Genomic DNA, 19766 nt, shown 5'->3' on the forward strand with positions numbered 1-19766 from the left:
TTACGCGATTCGGAACAACATCCTGAAGTACTCTGCAAGGGTCATTACCCGCAACATATACAGTACATAACCACATATATGTTGACCCTGCAACTCGTGCCCCTGAGTGGTGAAAAAGAAAGATAACTCCAAATATAAATCGACACATGCCCCCCCTCCCACTATGCAAAAAAAAGGGTTCCAATTAAACTTGCAAATCAATTAGAAAATTAGTTCACAATGTGTATTTTCAAGCAAGTGCAAGCTCCAGTTGGAATGTACAGTGTACGCCTTGAGCACTGCAAGTGAGCCTACAGGAATGACCATTTGCCTTTTCCACTTGGTTCCAAATGCGCAACTTAAAATTATTCATTTGAAAAATGTCCAATCACTGTATATAGCTACTCAGTCGGCTGACAACTGCTGAACGCGTATCAGCGTTGCAGAAACTGCTGAGAGCTTCCTGCGCAGCTATTCATGCAATACATCAATGGAACAGTGTGTAAACCAGGCACCTTACCATTTTCAAACATGGAACCATGAAACAAAAAAGACGACTGAGGCAGTTGCGATTTTGCACTACTTTTTGCTGGTGTCCTCTGCTCAAAACACTAGAAAGGGACCATCTGATCGGAGCAATCGAACATTTGTTGTGATCTTTTGTCCATATAATGTGACAAAAATGTGCAGTTTGCTAATTGGCTGTGTTCAATTGACTTTCTTTAAAAAAATGAAAGTTTTCGGAATATCGTATCACACAGCGAAGCTAGCCGTGATGTCATTTCATGGCCGAAGCCACAACTATGCTGGCTGTACCTTTCATTGTATAGTGAAAGCTCTTTATGGGACATGGCTCCGTTCCGCGCGGGTGAGTTAGGAATCTGGGAGAGGAACTTGCAGCCCAGCACGCTTGGCTCTCCTATGAGAGAGTGAGTGACGGAAATAGTGATTGAATCTGGTTACGGAGGGCAAGGTTATGTAGCCTTTATTGGTAACATTCACAAATATCACACGAAGTGGCAAAAAGTTGCGGAACATCTGTCACTATGTTTAGCACATTACTCCACAACACAAGATGTCAATTTTATTCATAGCCACCCTCTCGTCTGGTGTCGCCATGCCTGCTATGCATAATCTTAATTGTTTGATTGACGTAGACACTGTTATTTGTTAGCGCAGCGACATCCGATCGCCACACCAATTCGGAAAGCACCTGACTCACCTATAGCACTTTTTATTCCTAAAGGTACGTTTATTTTATTCATACAACATGACGTGCGGACAGATTTTGTGCAAAACTGACAAAGACATTGTGGCTGCAACTGGTACAGTACGCTGTCATTGCTTCTGCTTGGGACGTCACGATCTTCCCTCTGACGGAAGAGGGAAAAAAAAGGATCTGTAAAGGCAGTAAAGGCTTCCTTGCAGCCTGCACAAAACTGTAGCACTGAAGCACATTTTTTTGGTGGCACACGAAATGCAATAAACTGCAGTGCAGATCATAGCACGCAATTACTCGGAAGATCGGTGTGTGTGCTCAAATGGAAAATCACGTTGACAGTTCACATGACCACAGATGTTAATTCTGTGATATGCCGTACTCTGTTTTCTGTAGGCTTCGTAATAAAAGATTATGCAGGAATAGAATGAGCTTATGTTTTTGTTTTTGTTAGGTTTTTTGATTAATGGAAACGTTGCGCAGCACTTTGCTCGCGCCACTTTCAAGTCTCCGTTGTCCGGTGCTTCTGCCAGTGATTTTGTGGTGTTTCCTCTTCAAATGGTAGCAATATGCATGCATTTCCGATGTAAAAGCAAAGGATCTTGGGAAAATCGTTTGCTACCACTACTATCTGTTTCTACTTTCTTTGCATGCTTCATGCTATCCTCCATGTTTAGATGCTTCATCGCTGGCAGTCGTAGTGCGCGGTCCCACCTTGGCGCTCTCAGTCGGCGCACTAGCTGCTACTATTAATGCGACAGCATTAGAGCTGGAATTTAAAGAAAAACCATTGTCACAGTAATTCAGGATTGGTCAGCGAAGGTTGTGACATCACACCACTGTCAACCAATGAGAGCTGAGGTGTAACACAGACATGAAGAGTCGAGGGGTTGACAGCACGCCAGCTGTGCAGCAGGCGGAGCGTGTGGAAAGATTGTACTTCTCTTTGTTTGGCGCATGGAGTCATGTGACGGGTTGCATATTGCGGCTGCTGGGGTAGAGGACTGGCGAGAGAGTGCTTCTCAAAAGGAGGCTCCAAGATGGATGCGTGTGTACCATAATGGTTCTTGGGGAGTTGTGAAGTAGGGCTAAGTGACCTGTAATGCTATCGTGTGTAGCTTCCTTGGTGTGGAGTTCGCAACTCATTCTAGGCATTGTAGCACTATGGTGTGAAATTGAAAGTTGGTTTCTGGGGAAAGGAAATGCCGCAGTATCTGTCTTGCATATCGGCGAACAGGTGAACAAGGAGAACTGTGTCATAAGGGAAGGGATAAAGAGGGAGCAAGAGAAGAAAGAGGTGCCGTAGTGGAGGGCTCTGGAATAATTTCGACCACCTGACCACCTGGGTATCTCTAACATGCACTGACATCGCATAGCGCACTGGCGCCTTAGCGTTTCGCCTCCATTGAATTTCATCTGGAGCCAATTGGACATTAGAATTGGTTACAGTTGTGTCTTTTGCCAAATGGACCAAACCAACTGGACCCATTAGGCAGTTATTGCATCCAGCAAGTAATCACAAAATGTATCACAGTTAAGTCGCACAAAATACAGTATGTAGGAAATATTTCTACCACTGAAATTGCATATTATGAATGTGCAAAAGGGAAACTGATTTGTGCAGACACTCCAAAATTGTTCCAATCAACATTGTTATAGGGGAGTGAGAATTACTCGCTTTTCTGTAGACATCAAGGCCGACACTTCAGACACACATACATCAAAGACAAGGTACTACAGTAGAATAGGCTTAATATGTACATCAAGAAAACACTTCTGCTCACACTTATGTATACCCTTTTTATGAGACGCCCATGCTGGGGCTATCCCCGCAGGGGGGCGCCTGCAGCTTGCAGGCGTTGGTGAGTGCCGACTCCACGGGTTCCCGAGCATCCGCAGGGAGACTGCAAGGGGATGATGGTGAACAGTGCATCACCACGGACCCGAGCACCCGCGCCTAGCCGTGAGTGGCATCGCCGTGTCCGGAGAAAAGGGGATCCTGGTGGTTGAGCCGATGCCGAGCGTTTGGACCCTTAAGTCTCCTCGGCGGAGGCAACACACCACTTTGGCCCCAGCTTCCGCTAGACGGCACCTCCGGCCTGACCCGACAGGGGGGAATCGGCAGTCGTCTTTTCCTTATCCTCCCCTCCATCTTTCGTTTTCCCCATCTCTGTCTCACAACTCTCCTATATCCTACTCACTTCTTGGTTTTTCCTTTTTTCCTGGCGGCGAGGGTTAACCTTGTGTGACCAACTACCCTGAGTTGTGTCATATTTGTTTATAGTTGAGGTGTACAGCTGGCGTGGGCAGTACTTGCTTTCAAGTTCCTATCCCGTCCCCTTGTTGGACTCCGTGGTGGGTGGCTGGCACCATGACCGAAAAACTAAATTTTTTTATGGCTCCCCCTTATCCAAACCTGATCGCTTTCTAAAAAGAGGGTGGAACGAAGCGGCTGATTTTTTCTCAAAAAAGAGACAAACATTTTCAAAGTTCCACGTAATCCACAGTGAAAGTGACGGAACACAGGCAAGAATAATATCCCCATTCCTTGTGTCAAAATGCTTAACCGATACCTTGGGTCCTGGCTACAAGGTCTCAAAAATGGGCAGCGGCGACTTACTTCTTGAACTGTGCGACAGCAACCAGTGTTCCAAACTCTCAAATATTGCGTCTATAGGGGACATCTCTGTCTCTGTAACCCCCCACCGATCTCTAAACACAGTTCGAGGTGTAAACTCTGAATCTGACTTATCCATCTCACAGAAGCCGAAATGCTTGAAGGACTCACCGACCAGAATGTTATCGACGTTAACCGAAACAAGATCCGCAGGGATAAAGAAATAGGTACCAAACACATGGTCCTCCTATTTAAGACCTGTACCTTGCCCGAAACGATTGAAGTTGGATACTTGAAATTCGACGTCGGACATTATATACCCAATCCCCGCCGATGCTTCAACTGTCAAAAGTTTGGCCACGGCTCACAAAGTTGCCACGGCCGCAAATCCTGCGCAAAATGCGCTTCGAAAGACCACCATTCTGAGGAATGTGACACAGCACCGCGCTGCGCAAACTGCAAAGGAGACCATGCCGCGTACTCCAGGGCGTGTCCATCTTGGAAAAGGAAGAAGAAATAATTACTATAAAGACAAAGGAAAACATTTCATTCAAAGAAGCAAGGAGGCGTTTTGCACTTACCAACACATTCTCTTCACAGCAAAACCCAACTTCGCTGATGTGGCGCGCGGGGGCGTAGCACCATACAGCACTATGGCACCTGCTGAGGCCGCTTTCACAGAGCCTATGGCAGGGCCATCAACGCCCCAGGCAGGGACAGCGAAGGCTGCTCTGCCACACTCAAAGCAGGGAGCACCGGTCCATGGGTCGGCATCTCGCAGGACCTCCCCTCGTCGGGAGAGGCCTGAAACTAACATAAGTGCGGCCCCTCCGCGGTCTTCCAGCACCTCGGTTGAGGTGATGGATACAACACCCACTCCGCCTCCATTACAGAGGCGGAACAGCTCTCTTGAGCGGAAAAAAGACAGGCCCCTCATACCGGGCCCACCACATTAGTAAATCCCCCTTCATTTCCTCTCAAAAACATAAACATGGCTTTTTTAATTCAGTGGAATTGCAGAGGACTTATGCGGAATTACAGTGGCATAACACATAGCTTAGGGTCACTGTTACCTACAGTTTTATGTCTTCAGGAGACCAATCTTTGTCCACAACATGTGCATATCCTAAAGCATTATAAAACTTTTAGACGCGATCGAGAGCAGGCAAATCGACTCTCGGGAGGCGTCGCGATTGTCGTTCAAAGCGGCGTCTCTGCTCAAGAAATCAAGCTCAAAACAAAACTTGAGGTGGTAGCAGTCAGCATCGTCAGCTACAAAACACTAACAATCTCTTCCGTATACATTCATCTACACTTTACATTAAGAGTTCATGACCTACAAGAACTGATAGATGAACTTCCAGAGCCATATCTGGTAGTTTGGGATTTTAACGCGCACTCCCCTTTTTGGGGAAGCGAGCGATGCGGCTCTAGGGGGCAAACAATTGAAGACTTTATTCTCGCAAACAATATATGTCTTAAACACGGAAAAGGCCACATACTGCTCTCCAACCTCAGGCAATATGAGCAGTTTAGATTTGTCTTTTAGTTCACCATCTGTTTTTAACGATTTTAAATGGAACATTATCGACAACCCATATGTCAGTCATCACCTTCCTGTGTTAATAAGTTTGACATCCGCACCAGAAATCATCCCAACTTAACCGCGACGTTGGAAGCTGCATTTTGCAGACTGGAAAATTTTTAGAGCACAAGCCAATTTAGGAGATATAGTTTTAGAAAACCTCAGTATCGACGAGATAAACAAAATGTTCACGAATTGTATAATTACTGCTGCACACTTAGCTATTCCTCAGTCTTCAGGAGTGGTACGGCAAAAACACAAAGTGTGGTGGACGAAGGAATGCAAGGAAGCAAAAAACATCAAAATAATACTGAGGCAAATTTCGCAGGTGTCTGACACATGAGAACCTCGTACGTTTTAAAAAGGCAAGAGCAAAAGCTCGGTACGCCCGTCGCAGTGCTGAGAAAGCTTCATGGCGGAGTTATTTCATCTATAAGCTGTCAAATAACATAAAAGAAAATGTGGGAACAGGTGCGGAAATTAAATGGCTACTTCTCACCGTTCGCGACTCCTCTTTTGACAACTCCTGGCATACAAACAAGCATAGGGGAACAGGCAGACATTTTGGGGGGACACTTCGCTGCAGTTTCTAGTTCATCTCACTATACACAGTCCTTCCTGAAATACAAAAGTATTGCTGAAAAACAGACTTCCAACAAGTGGAGGTGCAAACCAACAATACAACAATTTAATCACTCTCCAAGAAATCAATGCTGTACTGTCTGCCGGCAATAAAACTTCTCCAGGACCCGACCAGATACACTATCAAATGCTTGCCCATCTTTCCCAGCCTGCCATAGAGGCACTCTTGAATTTCTTTTACAAAATATTCACAGAAGGAAAAATACCTAAAGAGTGGAAGAAAGCCATCGTAGTGCCATTCCTGAAACCTGGAAAACCACCAACTTCCCCAAGTAGCTATAGGCCGATAGCCCTCACGAGCTGTCTCGCGAAATCTTTCGAAGGTGTCTTTAATATACGATTAACATTTGTCATTGAATCCCACGAACTTCTTGATGTCCATCAATGCGGTTATAAAAAGGGGATGCTCAACAACAGACCATTTAGTTCGCCTCGAAAACACAATAAGAGATGCTTTTATACACAAACAGCAGTATCTTGCCGTTTTCTTCAATATGGAGAAAGCGTATGATACAGCCTGGAGGTTTGGGATCCTCCGCGACATGGGCAACCTAGGTATCCGCGGTAGGATGTTAAACTGCCTCACTGACTTCCTTTCAGACCGTTCATTTCAAGTGCGCCTGGGATCAACCCTGTCTAGGAGCTTCATTCAAGAGAACGGGGCTCCTGAGGGGTGTATTTTAAGCACGACATTGTTTATTATAAAAATGAATTCGATAAGCAAAATAATCCCAGTCCATCCTGTACTCAGTGTACGTTGACGATCTTCAAATAGCCTGCACATCCTCAAACGTAGCAACATGCGACAGACAAATACAGTTGCCAATGAATAAACTAGTGACATGGGCAGATCAGAACGGTGTCCAGTTTTCCACAGAGAAAACAGTCGCCATCCTTTTCTCGCTGAAACGAGGCATACAAGCCGACCTATTCATACATCTGAACGGAACACAGATGCCCGTGAAAAATGAGCACATATTACTAGGGATAACCTTTCATAACAAACTCACTTTCCTGCCTCATATAAACGCACTGAAAAAGAAAGCCTCCGGATCCCTAAATATACTCAAAGTACTGTCACGTAAGCGTTCGGGTGCTGACAGGACATGTCTTTTACAAATCGATCACTCAGTGGTGCGCTCCACCTTAGACTAAGGGCGTACTGTTTATGGGTCAGCGAGACCTTCGTACCTGAAACGACTAGATCCAATAGATAATTTTGGTTTGCGCCTTTCCTCTGGTGCTTACAGGACGTCGCTGATAGTCTTTATGTAGAAATCGACGAATCGTCACTTACAGATAGAAGAACCATGCTCACCTCCTCAGACATTTTAAAAATCCGTTCACTGCCCAAACACGTATGTTAACCAATAGTCACAAAGTGCCCATCTAGAACATTGTTTAACAATAAACTGCTCGCTATTAGGCCACTCCTCCTGCGTTTTGAAGAGATGTGCCAAAACCTCAGCGTACTAGATACATTACCTGACATTGCTCAGAGACGAGATCCACTACCTCCTTGGTAGAATTTTCCTGCAATCTGTGATCTCACTCTTACTCAGTTCCATAAAAAACAAACTCCGCAACAGCATATACTGCAAGAATTCCTTGCACTCGAAGAAAAATACACTAGTTTTCTGCAGTTTTATACAGATGGTTCAAAAACAGATGTTTACGTAGGAAGTGCAGTGGTCCGAGGGAAGTCGGGGAAAACAGTACGACTTCCACGGTGCTCATCCATCTTCACTGCAGAATGTTACGCAGTCTGTGTGGCCATAGAAAAAATATAAAACGATAACCTCACCAACAGTATTATTTACACAGACTCTCTCAGTATACTTACAGCTCTGCACTCTAGAAATGCAGTCACTCCGATTCTTGGTGACATCATACACAAGATAGTAACAGCGACAGCTCGAGGACAAAACATAAAATTCTGCTGGGATCCCTGTCATGTCGTTATAAGAGGCAACGAGAGGACAGATTTCTGTGCTGCTAGAGCTCGTGGCAAGGAAATAAAAAAAGTAAACATACCTTTTGGGGATTGCATGAACTTGGTACAGCGTAAATTAAGAGAAAAATGGCAGTCCGCATGGAACGGCGAAGTGAATAATAAGCTACACTTGGTAAAACCGGTTTTAGGTGAATTTAAATCGTGTTCACCAGGAACATTTTAAGGAAGTGATTTTATGCCGTCTCAGGATAGGCCACACGTACCTTACGTGTAACTTCCTGCTAGCAAAGCAAGACAAACCTGTTTGCGAATGCGGAGATGATCTTACTGTTAATCACATTTTATTTTCATGTGTGAAACTTGAAACACTAAGAAAAAAGTATTTCACTCAATTTTATAATGAATGCATTCCTTTTCATCCAGCACTGCCCTTAGATGATAATGCCATTGTTAACATACCTTCCGTTTTTAGCTTTTTGAAAAAAGCAGGGTACTTAAAAAACTAAATTTTGAACTCTAGTTCGCTTTATTGCATGGTACACCTCGGCCACTTTCTCATTCCTGAGAAAAAGGCTGAGGCTATTTATTTGACCACTTGGGACTCAGGATCCTTGCCCAGCCAAGGATAGCCGCTGAGGCTACCTTACCTTCTCTGTGGCTTTTACCATTAGCTATTTCCAGATTTCTTCTCCGTTTTTTACCAGGCAGGTCAATATTTTTATGCCATCTACACCATCGACGATTTTTCATATTCCTAAACATTCTACAGAAAACCATTTCTATACCTTGAGCTTGGCACATGATGGCCTTAGCTGCCGCTGCCTATGTGCCATAAAACCCAAACAACAACATCATGCTGGGGCCAGTGTTGCTGCCCCATTCAGCACAGTTATTGCATTTAATTTCAACCGCTGCGATAGCGAAGAGGTTAAGCTGCTGATAGCTCTCATTATAAGAATCATATTAGTGCCTTGTTTGTCGAATATGCAGATGTTCACATTGAGTGCAACTGGGCAGTCTAATTGATTGTAATTGGTTCATACGTTTCATCAGGATTACCCTCTTGGAACACCGTTCCAAGTGAAACTGGTTGGAAACTCAATTTATCCAGTGGGAAACACATTTGGTTTCAAAAGTTTTCTTGACTGAATTACGACAACGTGCTGCAGTCAGTGATGCCGGAGGATAAATAAATTAGCAAATAAATGAAGCATGTACTGCATTGACTGCTATGCAACAAGCAAGCAGTGGAAGAAAATTGGAACGAAAAGTAGCAAAAGCATGGAAAAAGTACTGAGAAGGCAATTTTTTATGATTTTTTGCATTTTTTGGATATGGGCCTCATCCACTGTGAGCCATTGACTGACATTTAAAAAATATATAGAAGCAGTGCTGCCAATAATAGAAAGTTTTGATAACCAATGAGAATAACCGAGCCCTCTTGATCACCGCCCTGCTAATATCTGGCCACTTCATCCAACCTCATCTCTCCACAAGTGCCACGGGTGGCAGTGGCCAATGGGAGTCAAAGGCAACATTACCAGATAGGATAACGTTGGCCGGATGTAGCCGAAAGCAGTAAATCCCTCGGCTGCCCGGTTGCTACTGTAGCAGTTTGGCATTCTTTGCTTTGACCACCGAGTTATATCATTTGTACTATACGTGTGAGCTAAGAGTGTTCACACTGAAGCTTGCAAACAGATATTGCAATGACTGTTGTCGGGACGATAAAAAAAAATAGTCTGTTCTCTTGTGCATGCGACAACTAAAAGCATTCGATGACAGTCGTTGGCGGGCGTTTCAGGCTGTCTCAGCGATGAGAGAGAGCTCGTAAGAGAGATCGCTGCTATCAAGGGACTGCTGCTGGACTGCCTGTGCGTGTGATAGTGAGGCTGTGTTGACACAAAACTAACTGTGGATAGTTTTTACTCTTTTAATAAGTATAATGTCTTTTCATATAACATCCTGCAATAATGCTTACATTAAATAGGTGCCTTTGGAGCGCATACGGAATGTTAAAACCTTGTAAGCTCATCTGACCTGTAATATTTCTGGTTTGTTTATTTCTTGTTCTATGTATATATATTTGTTTATTTGGATACTACAGCAGCCTTACTGAAGAAAATGCAGAAAAAAGCATTAGAGCACACGTCACATCTGGTGCTTGTTTTTAATCATTTTTGATTTCTATGCAAGTTTCAACTGTTCATGAAAAAAAGATGTGATGTGCACACTGGGTTATAATGCTGTCTGCATGCATTTTTTAGTAGACAATGCTGATTGGAAGTCACACAGTGGCTGAGACTAACTCTTATTTGGTTACATTTTTAACCACGATTTTATGATGATAAGGTGTTAGTGGCCTGCCGTGACAATGCCACGTGCATGTCTATTTTAAAGCAAAGCTTTATTTTGAGGCCATGATGTTTTGAACATTGGCATGTTGGCCTCGTTTATGCCTGTAAAGACAACGGCTAAGCAAGAGCTTCTTCACCATTCATTAGCTTTTCCTGAGACGTGATGCAGCTGTCGTGTCCGTAATGTTTTTTAGATAGCCTAGAGAGCATGTTTTAAGAAACTTGCTTTCTTGCACTGTGCAGGATCGGTCACCACTTGCAATGACCCATCACCAAGCGAAGAACCACAACCATCACGGCGGCAGTATATGTGTTCTGAATGCGGCTTTGACACAGATAATCGCACTGAAATCATACTACACCTCTGTATCCACACAGGAGAAAAGCCCTATGTGTGCAAACATTGCAACAAGGGGTTCTCTAGTAAAAGCAGCAAGAATTTCCACCTCCGCATCCATACTGGTGAAAGACCGTACCGCTGCAGTTATTGCAGCAAGCGCTTCCCAAAAAGTGACAGCCTGAAAAAGCACCTGCGCTCCCACACTGGCGAGAAGCCCTATCAGTGCATTCACTGCACCCAGAGTTTCTCTGAGAAAAGCCTCCTGACAGTCCACCTTCGAACTCACACTGGGGAGAGGCCATACAAGTGCACTCATTGCAGCAAGAGCTTCATAAGGAAGTCCTTCCTGACAGTGCACATTCGTACCCACACGGGCGAGAAGCCATACCAGTGCATTCATTGCGGCAAGAACTATAAGACGAAGAGCACCCTAAATGGCCACCTTCGCCTCCACACAGGGGAGAAGCCATACCAATGCCAACTGTGTCCCATGGTCTTCTCAAATAATACGGCCTTAAGCGCACATGTTAAACGCCACAAGCGTGCAAAACCATTCTAGTGTCACTTTTGCCGCATGACATTTGCGAGCAACCTGCAGTGTAAATTCTGTGAACAGAATTGTCTTGTAAGTTTTTCTGCCAGTATTCAGTGGAGCTCATCCAGGAAGCCATTGTACATTACATGAATCTGCCACTCTGGCTATAAGGTTTTTCTTGTTTGGGTCCATAATGGTTTGCATGGGGACGGGAAGGGGCATTTCGGTAAGGAGCGTATCCTTGTAATTTGTTTTGTGTGTCCATATTGCAAGTGAGGGTGTGTGAGATGACATAAAATTTTAGGGATTCTACAGCTTAGAATAAACTTGAAGTAAACGGTGTTGCGGAGGTACATCGGCCGTGAACAGACGGCTGTGTTGCGTGGTTCTGAATTCTTTCCTTTTTCTCCATGCTTTCCCACTTATGCTTGCAGTGGCAGAAATGTTTATGAAGCTTGCTTTGGAAAACCAGCCTGTCTGTGCTATATGCTTTGAATGTTGGTTTCTTTTAAAAACCATTCCCTTTTTTAGTGAGACATCTTTATTTTTTTTTACTTGCCATTGCATCTATCAGTTCACTTAAATAATGCGTTGTGCTGCAAGAGAAATGCAGTAATGTTTGCTGTACCATTACAGTGGTACAACAAATATCTTTGTTAATTTGTCCTAACCCTTGCAGTGACTAAAAACATGCTTGAAACCTTCCTGGTTAAAATTAAGCTACAGTTTTTCCAACACTTTGTTTACGTGTTGTGTTGGCTTATGAGAAGCATAGTGTCTCTTGCTCTGTAGTATGAAAAAGTGCTTATACATTTGTGCCTCATTAATAGAGACACCTTGTCTAAAGAGCAAAACTGTCCATAATCATGAACTGTGAATAAATATATTTTCAATTACAACATTTGTGAATAACATATGTTTCTGTGCATAGCGGTTTGCAGTGCACTGAAAACGAAATGTTTGGAGCTACTGGCCTATTGTTTTGGTTGCCATTCTCTTATACAAAGTACTACAGTCCACTTATAAGTGCCTAACGGTGCACGATGGCATCGCATAGCGCACAGATGTATCCCCTATTAAAGATATTCATGCCCCTTGGCCCGGTTGCACAATTTTTTCCTAAAATTAAGCCTTCAGAAACGAGTGTGCAAATTACGCGATTCGGAACAACATCCTGAAGTACTCTGCAAGGGTCGTTACCCGCAACATATACGGTATATAGCCACATATATGTTGACCCTGCAACTCGTGCCCCTGAGTGGTGAAAAAAAAACCTGACTCCAAATATAAATTGACACATGCCCCGCTCCCACTATGCAAAAAAAAAGGGTTCCAATTAAACTTGCAAATCAATTAGAAAATTAGTTCACAATGTGTATTTTCAAGCAAGTGCAAGCTCCAGTTGGAATGTACAGTGTACGCCTTGAGCACTGCAAGTGAGCCTACAGGAATGACCATTTGCCTTTTCCACTCGGTTCCAGATGCACAACTTAAAATTATTCATTTGAAAAATCTCCAATCACTGTATATAGCTACCCAGTCGGCTGACAACTGCTGAACGCGTATCAGCGTTGCAGAAACTGCTGAGAGCTTCCTGCGCAGCTATTCATGCAATACATCAATGGAACAGTGTGTAAACCAGGCACCTTACCATTTTCAAACATGGAACCATGAAACAAAAAAGACGACTGAGGCAGTTGCGATTTTGCACTACTTTTTGCTGGTGTCCTCTGCTCAAAACACTAGAAAGGGACCATCTGATCGGAGCAATCGAACATTTGTTGTGATCTTTTGTCCATATAATGTGACAAAAATGTGCAGTTTGCTAATTGGCTGTGTTCAATTGACTTTCTTTTAAAAAATGAAAGTTTTCGGAATATCGTATCACACAGCGAAGCTAGCCGTGATGTCATTTCATGGCCGAAGCCACAACTATGCTGGCTGTACCTTTCATTGTATAGTGAAAGCTCTTTATGGGACATGGCTCCGTTCCGCGCGGGTGAGTTAGGAATCTGGGAGAGGAACTTGCAGCCCAGCACGCTTGGCTCTCCTATGAGAGAGTGAGTGACGGAAATAGTGATTGAATCTGGTTACGGAGGGCAAGGTTATGTAGCCTTTATTGGTAACATTCACAAATATCACACGAAGTGGCAAAAAGTTGCGGAACATCTGTCACTATGTTTAGCACATTACACCACAACACAAGATGTCAATTTTATTCATAGCCACCCTCTCGTCTGGTGTCGCCATGCCTGCTATGCATAATCTTAATTGTTTGATTGACGTAGACACTGTTATTTGTTAGCGCAGCGACATCCGATCGCCGCACCAATTCGGAAAGCACCTGACTCACCTATAGCACTTTTTATTCCTAAAGGTATGTTTATTTTATTCATACAACATGACGTGCGGACAGATTTTGTGCAAAACTGACAAAGACATTGTGGCTGCAACTGGTACAGTACGCTGTCATTGCTTCTGCTTGGGACGTCACGATCTTCCCTCTGACGGAAGAGGGAAAAAAAAGGATCTGTAAAGGCAGTAAAGGCTTCCTTGCAGCCTGCACAAAACTGTAGCACTGAAGCACATTTTTTTGGTGGCACACGAAATGCAATAAACTGCAGTGCAGATCATAGCATGCAATTACTCGGAAGATCGGTGTGTGTGCTCAAGTGGAAAATCACATTGACAGTTCACATGACCACAGATGTTAATTCTGTGATATGCCGTACTCTGTTTTCTGTAGGCTTCGTAATAAAAGATTATGCAGGAATAGAATGAGGTTATGTTTTTATTAGGTTTTTTGATTAGTGGAAACGTTGCGCAGTACTTTGCTCGTGCCACTTTCAAGTCTCCGTTGTCCGGTGCTTCTGCCAGTGCTTTTGTGGTGTTTCCTCTTCGAATGGTAGCAATATGCATGCATTTCCGAATTAAAAGCAAAGGATCTTGGGAAAATCGTTTGCTACCACTACTATCTGTTTCTACTTTCTTTGCATGCTTCATGCTATCCTCCATGTTTAGATGCTTCATCGCTGGCAGTCGTAGTGCGCGGTCCCACCTTGGCGCTCTCGGTCGGCGCACTAGCTGCTACTATTAATGCGACAGCATTAGAGCTGGAATTTAAAGAAAAACCATTGTCACAGTAATTCAGGATTGGTCAGCGAAGGTTGTGACATCACACCACTGTCAACCAATGAGAGCTGAGGTGTAACACAGACATGAAGAGTCGAGGGGTTGACAGCACGCCAGCTGTGCAGCAGGCGGAGCGTGTGGAAAGATTGTACTTCTCTTTGTTTGGCGCATGGAGTCATGTGACGGGTTGCATATTGCGGCTGCTGGGGTAGAGGACTGGCGAGAGAGTGCTTCTCAAAAGGAGGCTCCAAGATGGATGCGTGTGTACCATAATGGTTCTTGGGGAGTTGTGAAGTAGGGCTAAGTGACCTGTAATGCTATCGTGTGTAGCTTCCTTGGTGTGGAGTTCGCAACTCATTCTAGGCATTGTAGCACTATGGTGTGAAATTGAAGGTTGGTTTCTGGGGAAAGGAAATGCCGCAGTATCTGTCTCACATATCGGCGGACATGTGAACCAGGAGAACTGTGCCGTAAGGGAAGGGATAAACAGGGAGTAAGAGAAGAAAGAGGTGCCGTAGTGGAGGGCTCTAGAATAATTTCGACCACCTGACCGCCTGGGTATCTCTAACATGCACTGACATCGCATAGCGCACTGGCGCCTTAGCGTTTCGCCTCCATTGAATTTCATCTGGAGCCAATTGGACATTAGAATTGGTTACAGTTGTGTCTTTTGCCAAATGGACCAAACCAACTGGACCTATTAGGCAGTTATTGCATCCAGCAAGTAATCACAAAATGTATCACAATTAAGTTGCACAAAATACAGTATGTAGGAAATATTTCTACCACTGAAATTGCATATTATGAATGTGCAAAAGGGAAACTGATTTGTGCAGACACTCCGAAATTGTTCCAATCAACATTGTTATAGGGGAGTGAGAATTACTCGCTTTTCTGTAGACATCAAGGCCGACACTTCAGACACACATACATCAAAGACAAGGTACTACAGTAGAATAGGCTTAATATGTACATCAAGAAAACACTTCTGCTCACACTTATGTATACCCTTTTTATGAGACGCTCATGCTGGGGCCATCCCCGCAGGGGGGCGCCTGCAGCTTGCAGGCATTGGTGAGTGCCGACACCATGGGTTCCTGAGCATCCGCAGGGAGATCCTTGCAAGGGGATGATGGTGAACAGTGCATCACCACGGACCGGAGCACCCGCGCCTAGCCGTGAGTGGCATCACCGTGTCCGGAGAAAAGGGGATCCTGGTGGTTGAGCCGATGCCGAGCGTTTGGACCCTTAAGGCTCCTCGGCGGAGGCAACACACCACTTTGGCCCCAGCTTCGTGTAGACGGCACCTCCGGCCTGACCCGACAGGGGGGAATCGGCAGTCGCCTTTTCCTATCCTCCCCTCCATCTTTCGTTTTCCCCATCTCTGTCTCACAACTCTCCTATATCCTACTCACTTCTTGGTTTTTCCTTTTTTCCTGGCGGCGAGGGTTAACCTTGTGTGACCAACTACCCTGAGTTGTGTCATATTTGTTTATAGTTGAGGTGTACAGCTGGCGTGGGCAGTACTTGCTTTCAAGTTCCTGTCCCGTCCCCTTGTTGGACTCCGTGGTGGGTGGCTGGCACCATGACCGAAAAACTAAATTTTTTTATGGCTCCCCCTTATCCAAACCTGATCGCTCTCTAAAAAGAGGGTGGAACGAAGCAGCTGATTTTTTCTCAAAAAAGAGACAAACATTTTCAAAGTTCCACGTAATCCACAGTGAAAGTGACGGAACACAGGCAAGAATAATATCCCCATTCCTTGTGTCAAAATGCTTAACCGATACCTTGGGTCCTGGCTACAAGGTCTCAAAAATGGGCAGCGGCGACTTACTTCTTGAACTGTGCGACAGCATCCAGTGTTCCAAACTCTCAAATATTGCGTCTATAGGGGACATCTCTGTCTCTGTAACCCCCCACCGATCTCTAAACACAGTTCGAGGTGTAAACTCTGAATCTGACTTATCCATCTCACAGAAGCCGAAATGCTTGAAGGGCTCACCGACCAGAATGTTATCGACGTTAACCGAAACAAGATCCGCAGGGATAAAGAAATCGGTACCAAACACATGGTCCTCACATTTAAGACCTGTACCTTGCCCGAAACGATTGAAGTTGGATACTTGAAATTCGACGTCGGACATTATATACCCAATCCCCGCCGAGGCTTCAACTGTCAAAAGTGTGGCCACGGCTCACAAAGTTGCCGCGGCCGCAAATCCTGCGCAAAATGCGCTTCGAAAGACCACCATTCTGAGGAATGTGACACAGCACCGCGCTGCGCAAACTGCAAAGGAGACCATGCCGCGTACTCCAGGGTGTGTCCATCTTGGAAAAGGAAGAAGAAATAATTACTATAAAGACAAAAGAAAACATTTCATTCAAAGAAGCAAGGAGGCGTTTTGCACTTACCAACACATTCTCTTCCCAGCAAAACCCAACTTCGCTGATGTGGTGCGCGGGGGCGTAGCACCATACAGCACTACGGCACCTGCCGAGGCCGCTTTCACAGAGCCTATGGCAGGGCCATCCACGCCCCAGGCAGGGACAGCGAAGGCTGCTCTGCCACACTCAAAGCAGGGAGCACCGGTCCATGGGTCGGCATCTCGCAGGACCTCCCCTCGTCGGGAGAGGCCTGAAACTAACATAACTGCGGCCCCTCCGCGGTCTTCCAGCACCTCGGTTGAGGTGATGGATACAACACCCACTCCGCCTCCATTACAGAGGCGGAACAGCTCTCTTGAGCGGAAAAAAGACAGGCCCCTCATAACGGGCCCACCACATTAGTAAATCCCCCTTCATTTCCTCTCAAAAACATAAACATGGCTTTTTTAATTCAGTGGAATTGCAGAGGACTTATGCGGAATTACAGTGGCATAACACATAGCTTAGGGTCACTGTTACCTACAGTTTTATGTCTTCAGGAGACCAATCTTTGTCCACAACATGTGCATATCCTAAAGCATTATAAAACTTTTAGACGCGATCGAGAGCAGGCAAATCAACTCTCGGGAGGCGTCGCGATTGTCGTTCAAAGCGGCGTCTCTGCTCAAGAAATCAAGCTCAAAACAAAACTTGAGGTGGTAGCAGTCAGCATCGTCAGCTACAAAACACTAACAATCTCTTCCGTATACATTCATCCACACTTTACATTAAGAGTCCATGACCTACAAGAACTGATAGATGAACTTCCAGAGCCATATCTGGTAGTTTGGGATTTTAACGCGCACTCCCCTTTTTGGGGAAGCGAGCGATGCGGCTCTAGGGGGCAAACAATTGATGACTTTATTCTCGCAAACAATATATGTCTTAAACACGGAAAAGGCCACATACTGCTCTCCAACCTCAGGCAATATGAGCAGTTTAGATTTGTCTTTTAGTTCACCATCTGTTTTTAACGATTTTAAATGGAACATTATCGACAACCCATATGGCAGTCATCACCTTCCTGTGTTAATAAGTTTGACATCCGCACCAGAAATCATCCCAACTTAACCGCGACGTTGGAAGCTGCATTTTGCAGACTGGAAAATTTTTAGAGCACATGCCAATTTAGGAGATATAGTTTTAGAAAACCTCAGTATCGACGAGATAAACGAAATGTTCACGAATTGTATAATTACTGCCGCACACTTAGCTATTCCTCAGTCTTCAGGAGTGGTGCGGCAAAAACACAAAGTGTGGTGGATAAAGGAATGCAAGGAAGCAAAAAACATCAAAATAATACTGAGGCAAATTTCGCAGATGTCTGACACATGAGAACCTCGTACGTTTTAAAAAGGCAAGAGCAAAAGCTCGGTACGCCCGTCGCAGTGCTGAGAAAGCTTCATGGCGGAGTTATTTCATCTATAAGCTGTCAAATAACATCAAAGAAAATGTGGGAACAGGTTCGGAAATTAAATGGCAACTTCTCACCGTTCACGACTCCTCTTTTGACAACTCCTGGCATACAAACAAGCATAGGGGAACACGCAGACATTTTGGGGGGACACTTCGCTGCAGTTTCTAGTTCATCTCACTATACACAGTCCTTCCTGAAATACAAAAGTATTGCCGAAAAACAGACTTCCAACAAGTGGAGGTGCAAACCAACAATACAACAATTTAATCACTCTCCAAGAAATCAATGCTGTACTGTCTGCCGGCAATAAAACTTCTCCAGGACCCGACCAGATACACTATCAAATGCTTGCCCATCTTTCCCAGCCTGCCATAGAGGCACTTTTGAATTTCTTTTACAAAATATTCACAGAAGGAAAAATACCTAAAGAGTGGAAGAAAGCCATCGTAGTGCCATTCCTGAAACCTGGAAAACCACCAACTTCCCCAAGTAGCTATAGGCCGATAGCCCTCACAAGCTGTCTCGCGAAATCTTTCGAAAGTGTCTTTAATATACGATTAACATTTGTCATTGAATCCCACAAACTTCTTGATGTCCATCAATGCGGTTATAAAAAGGGATGCTCAACAACAGACCATTTAGTTTGCCTTGAGAACACAATAAGAGATGCTTTTATACACAAACAGCAGTATCTTGCCGTTTTCTTCAATATGGAGAAAGCGTATGATACAGCCTGGAGGTTTGGGATCCTCCGCGACATGGGCAACCTAGGTATCCGCGGTAGGATGTTAAACTGCCTCACTGACTTCCTTTCAGACCATTCATTTCAAGTGCGCCTGGGATCAACCCTGTCTAGGAGCTTCGTTCAAAAGAACGGGGTTCCTGAGGGGTGTATTTTAAGCACGACATTGTTTATTATAAAAATGAATTCGATAAGCAAAATAATCCCAGTCCATCCTGTACTCAGTGTACGTTGACGATCTTCAAATAGCCTGCACATGCTCAAACGTAGCAACATGCGAGAGACAAATACAGTTGACAATGAATAAACTAGTGACATGGGCAGATTAGAACGGTTTCCAGTTCTCCACACAGAAGACAGTAGCCATCCTTTTCTCGCTGAAACGAGGCATACAAGCCGACCCATTCATACATCCGAACGGAACACAGATACCCGTCAAAAATGAGCATAAATTTCTAAGCATAACTTTTGTTAAAAAAATCAACTTTCTGCCTCATATAAACGCACTGAAAAAGAAAGCCTCCGGATCCCTAAATATACTCAAAGTACTGTCACGTAAACGTTGGGGTGCTGACAGGACATGTCTTTTACAAATCGATCGCTCAGTGGAGCGCTCCACCTTAGACTATGGATGTATTGTTTATGGGTCAGCGAGACCTTCGTACCTGAAACGACTAGATCTAATAGATAATTTTGGTTTGCGCCTTTCCTCTGGTGCTTACAGGACGTCGCTGATAAATAGTCTTTATGTAGAAATCGACGAATCGTCACTTACAGATAGAAGAACCATGCTCACCTCCTCATACATTTTAAAGATCCGTTC

The 19766-nt window shown here is 44.5% G+C and overlaps 1 protein-coding gene across 1 annotated transcript in view; it reads left to right on the top strand.

Moving 5' to 3' along the window:
* LOC144134316 (uncharacterized) overlaps positions 1 to 12323 on the top strand; it is a 63065-nt gene extending 50742 nt beyond the window's left edge. The window contains exon 11 of the mRNA XM_077667254.1: positions 10597 to 12323. Coding sequence (XP_077523380.1) covers positions 10597 to 11252 — 656 coding nt within the window. The 3' untranslated portion in view covers positions 11253 to 12323. The remainder of the gene's footprint in view (positions 1 to 10596) is intronic.
* The last annotated feature ends 7443 nt before the right edge of the window (positions 12324 to 19766 follow it).

This window comes from Amblyomma americanum, chromosome 5, assembly GCF_052857255.1.
Source record: "Amblyomma americanum isolate KBUSLIRL-KWMA chromosome 5, ASM5285725v1, whole genome shotgun sequence".
Classification (NCBI taxonomy): Eukaryota; Metazoa; Arthropoda; class Arachnida; order Ixodida; family Ixodidae; genus Amblyomma; species Amblyomma americanum.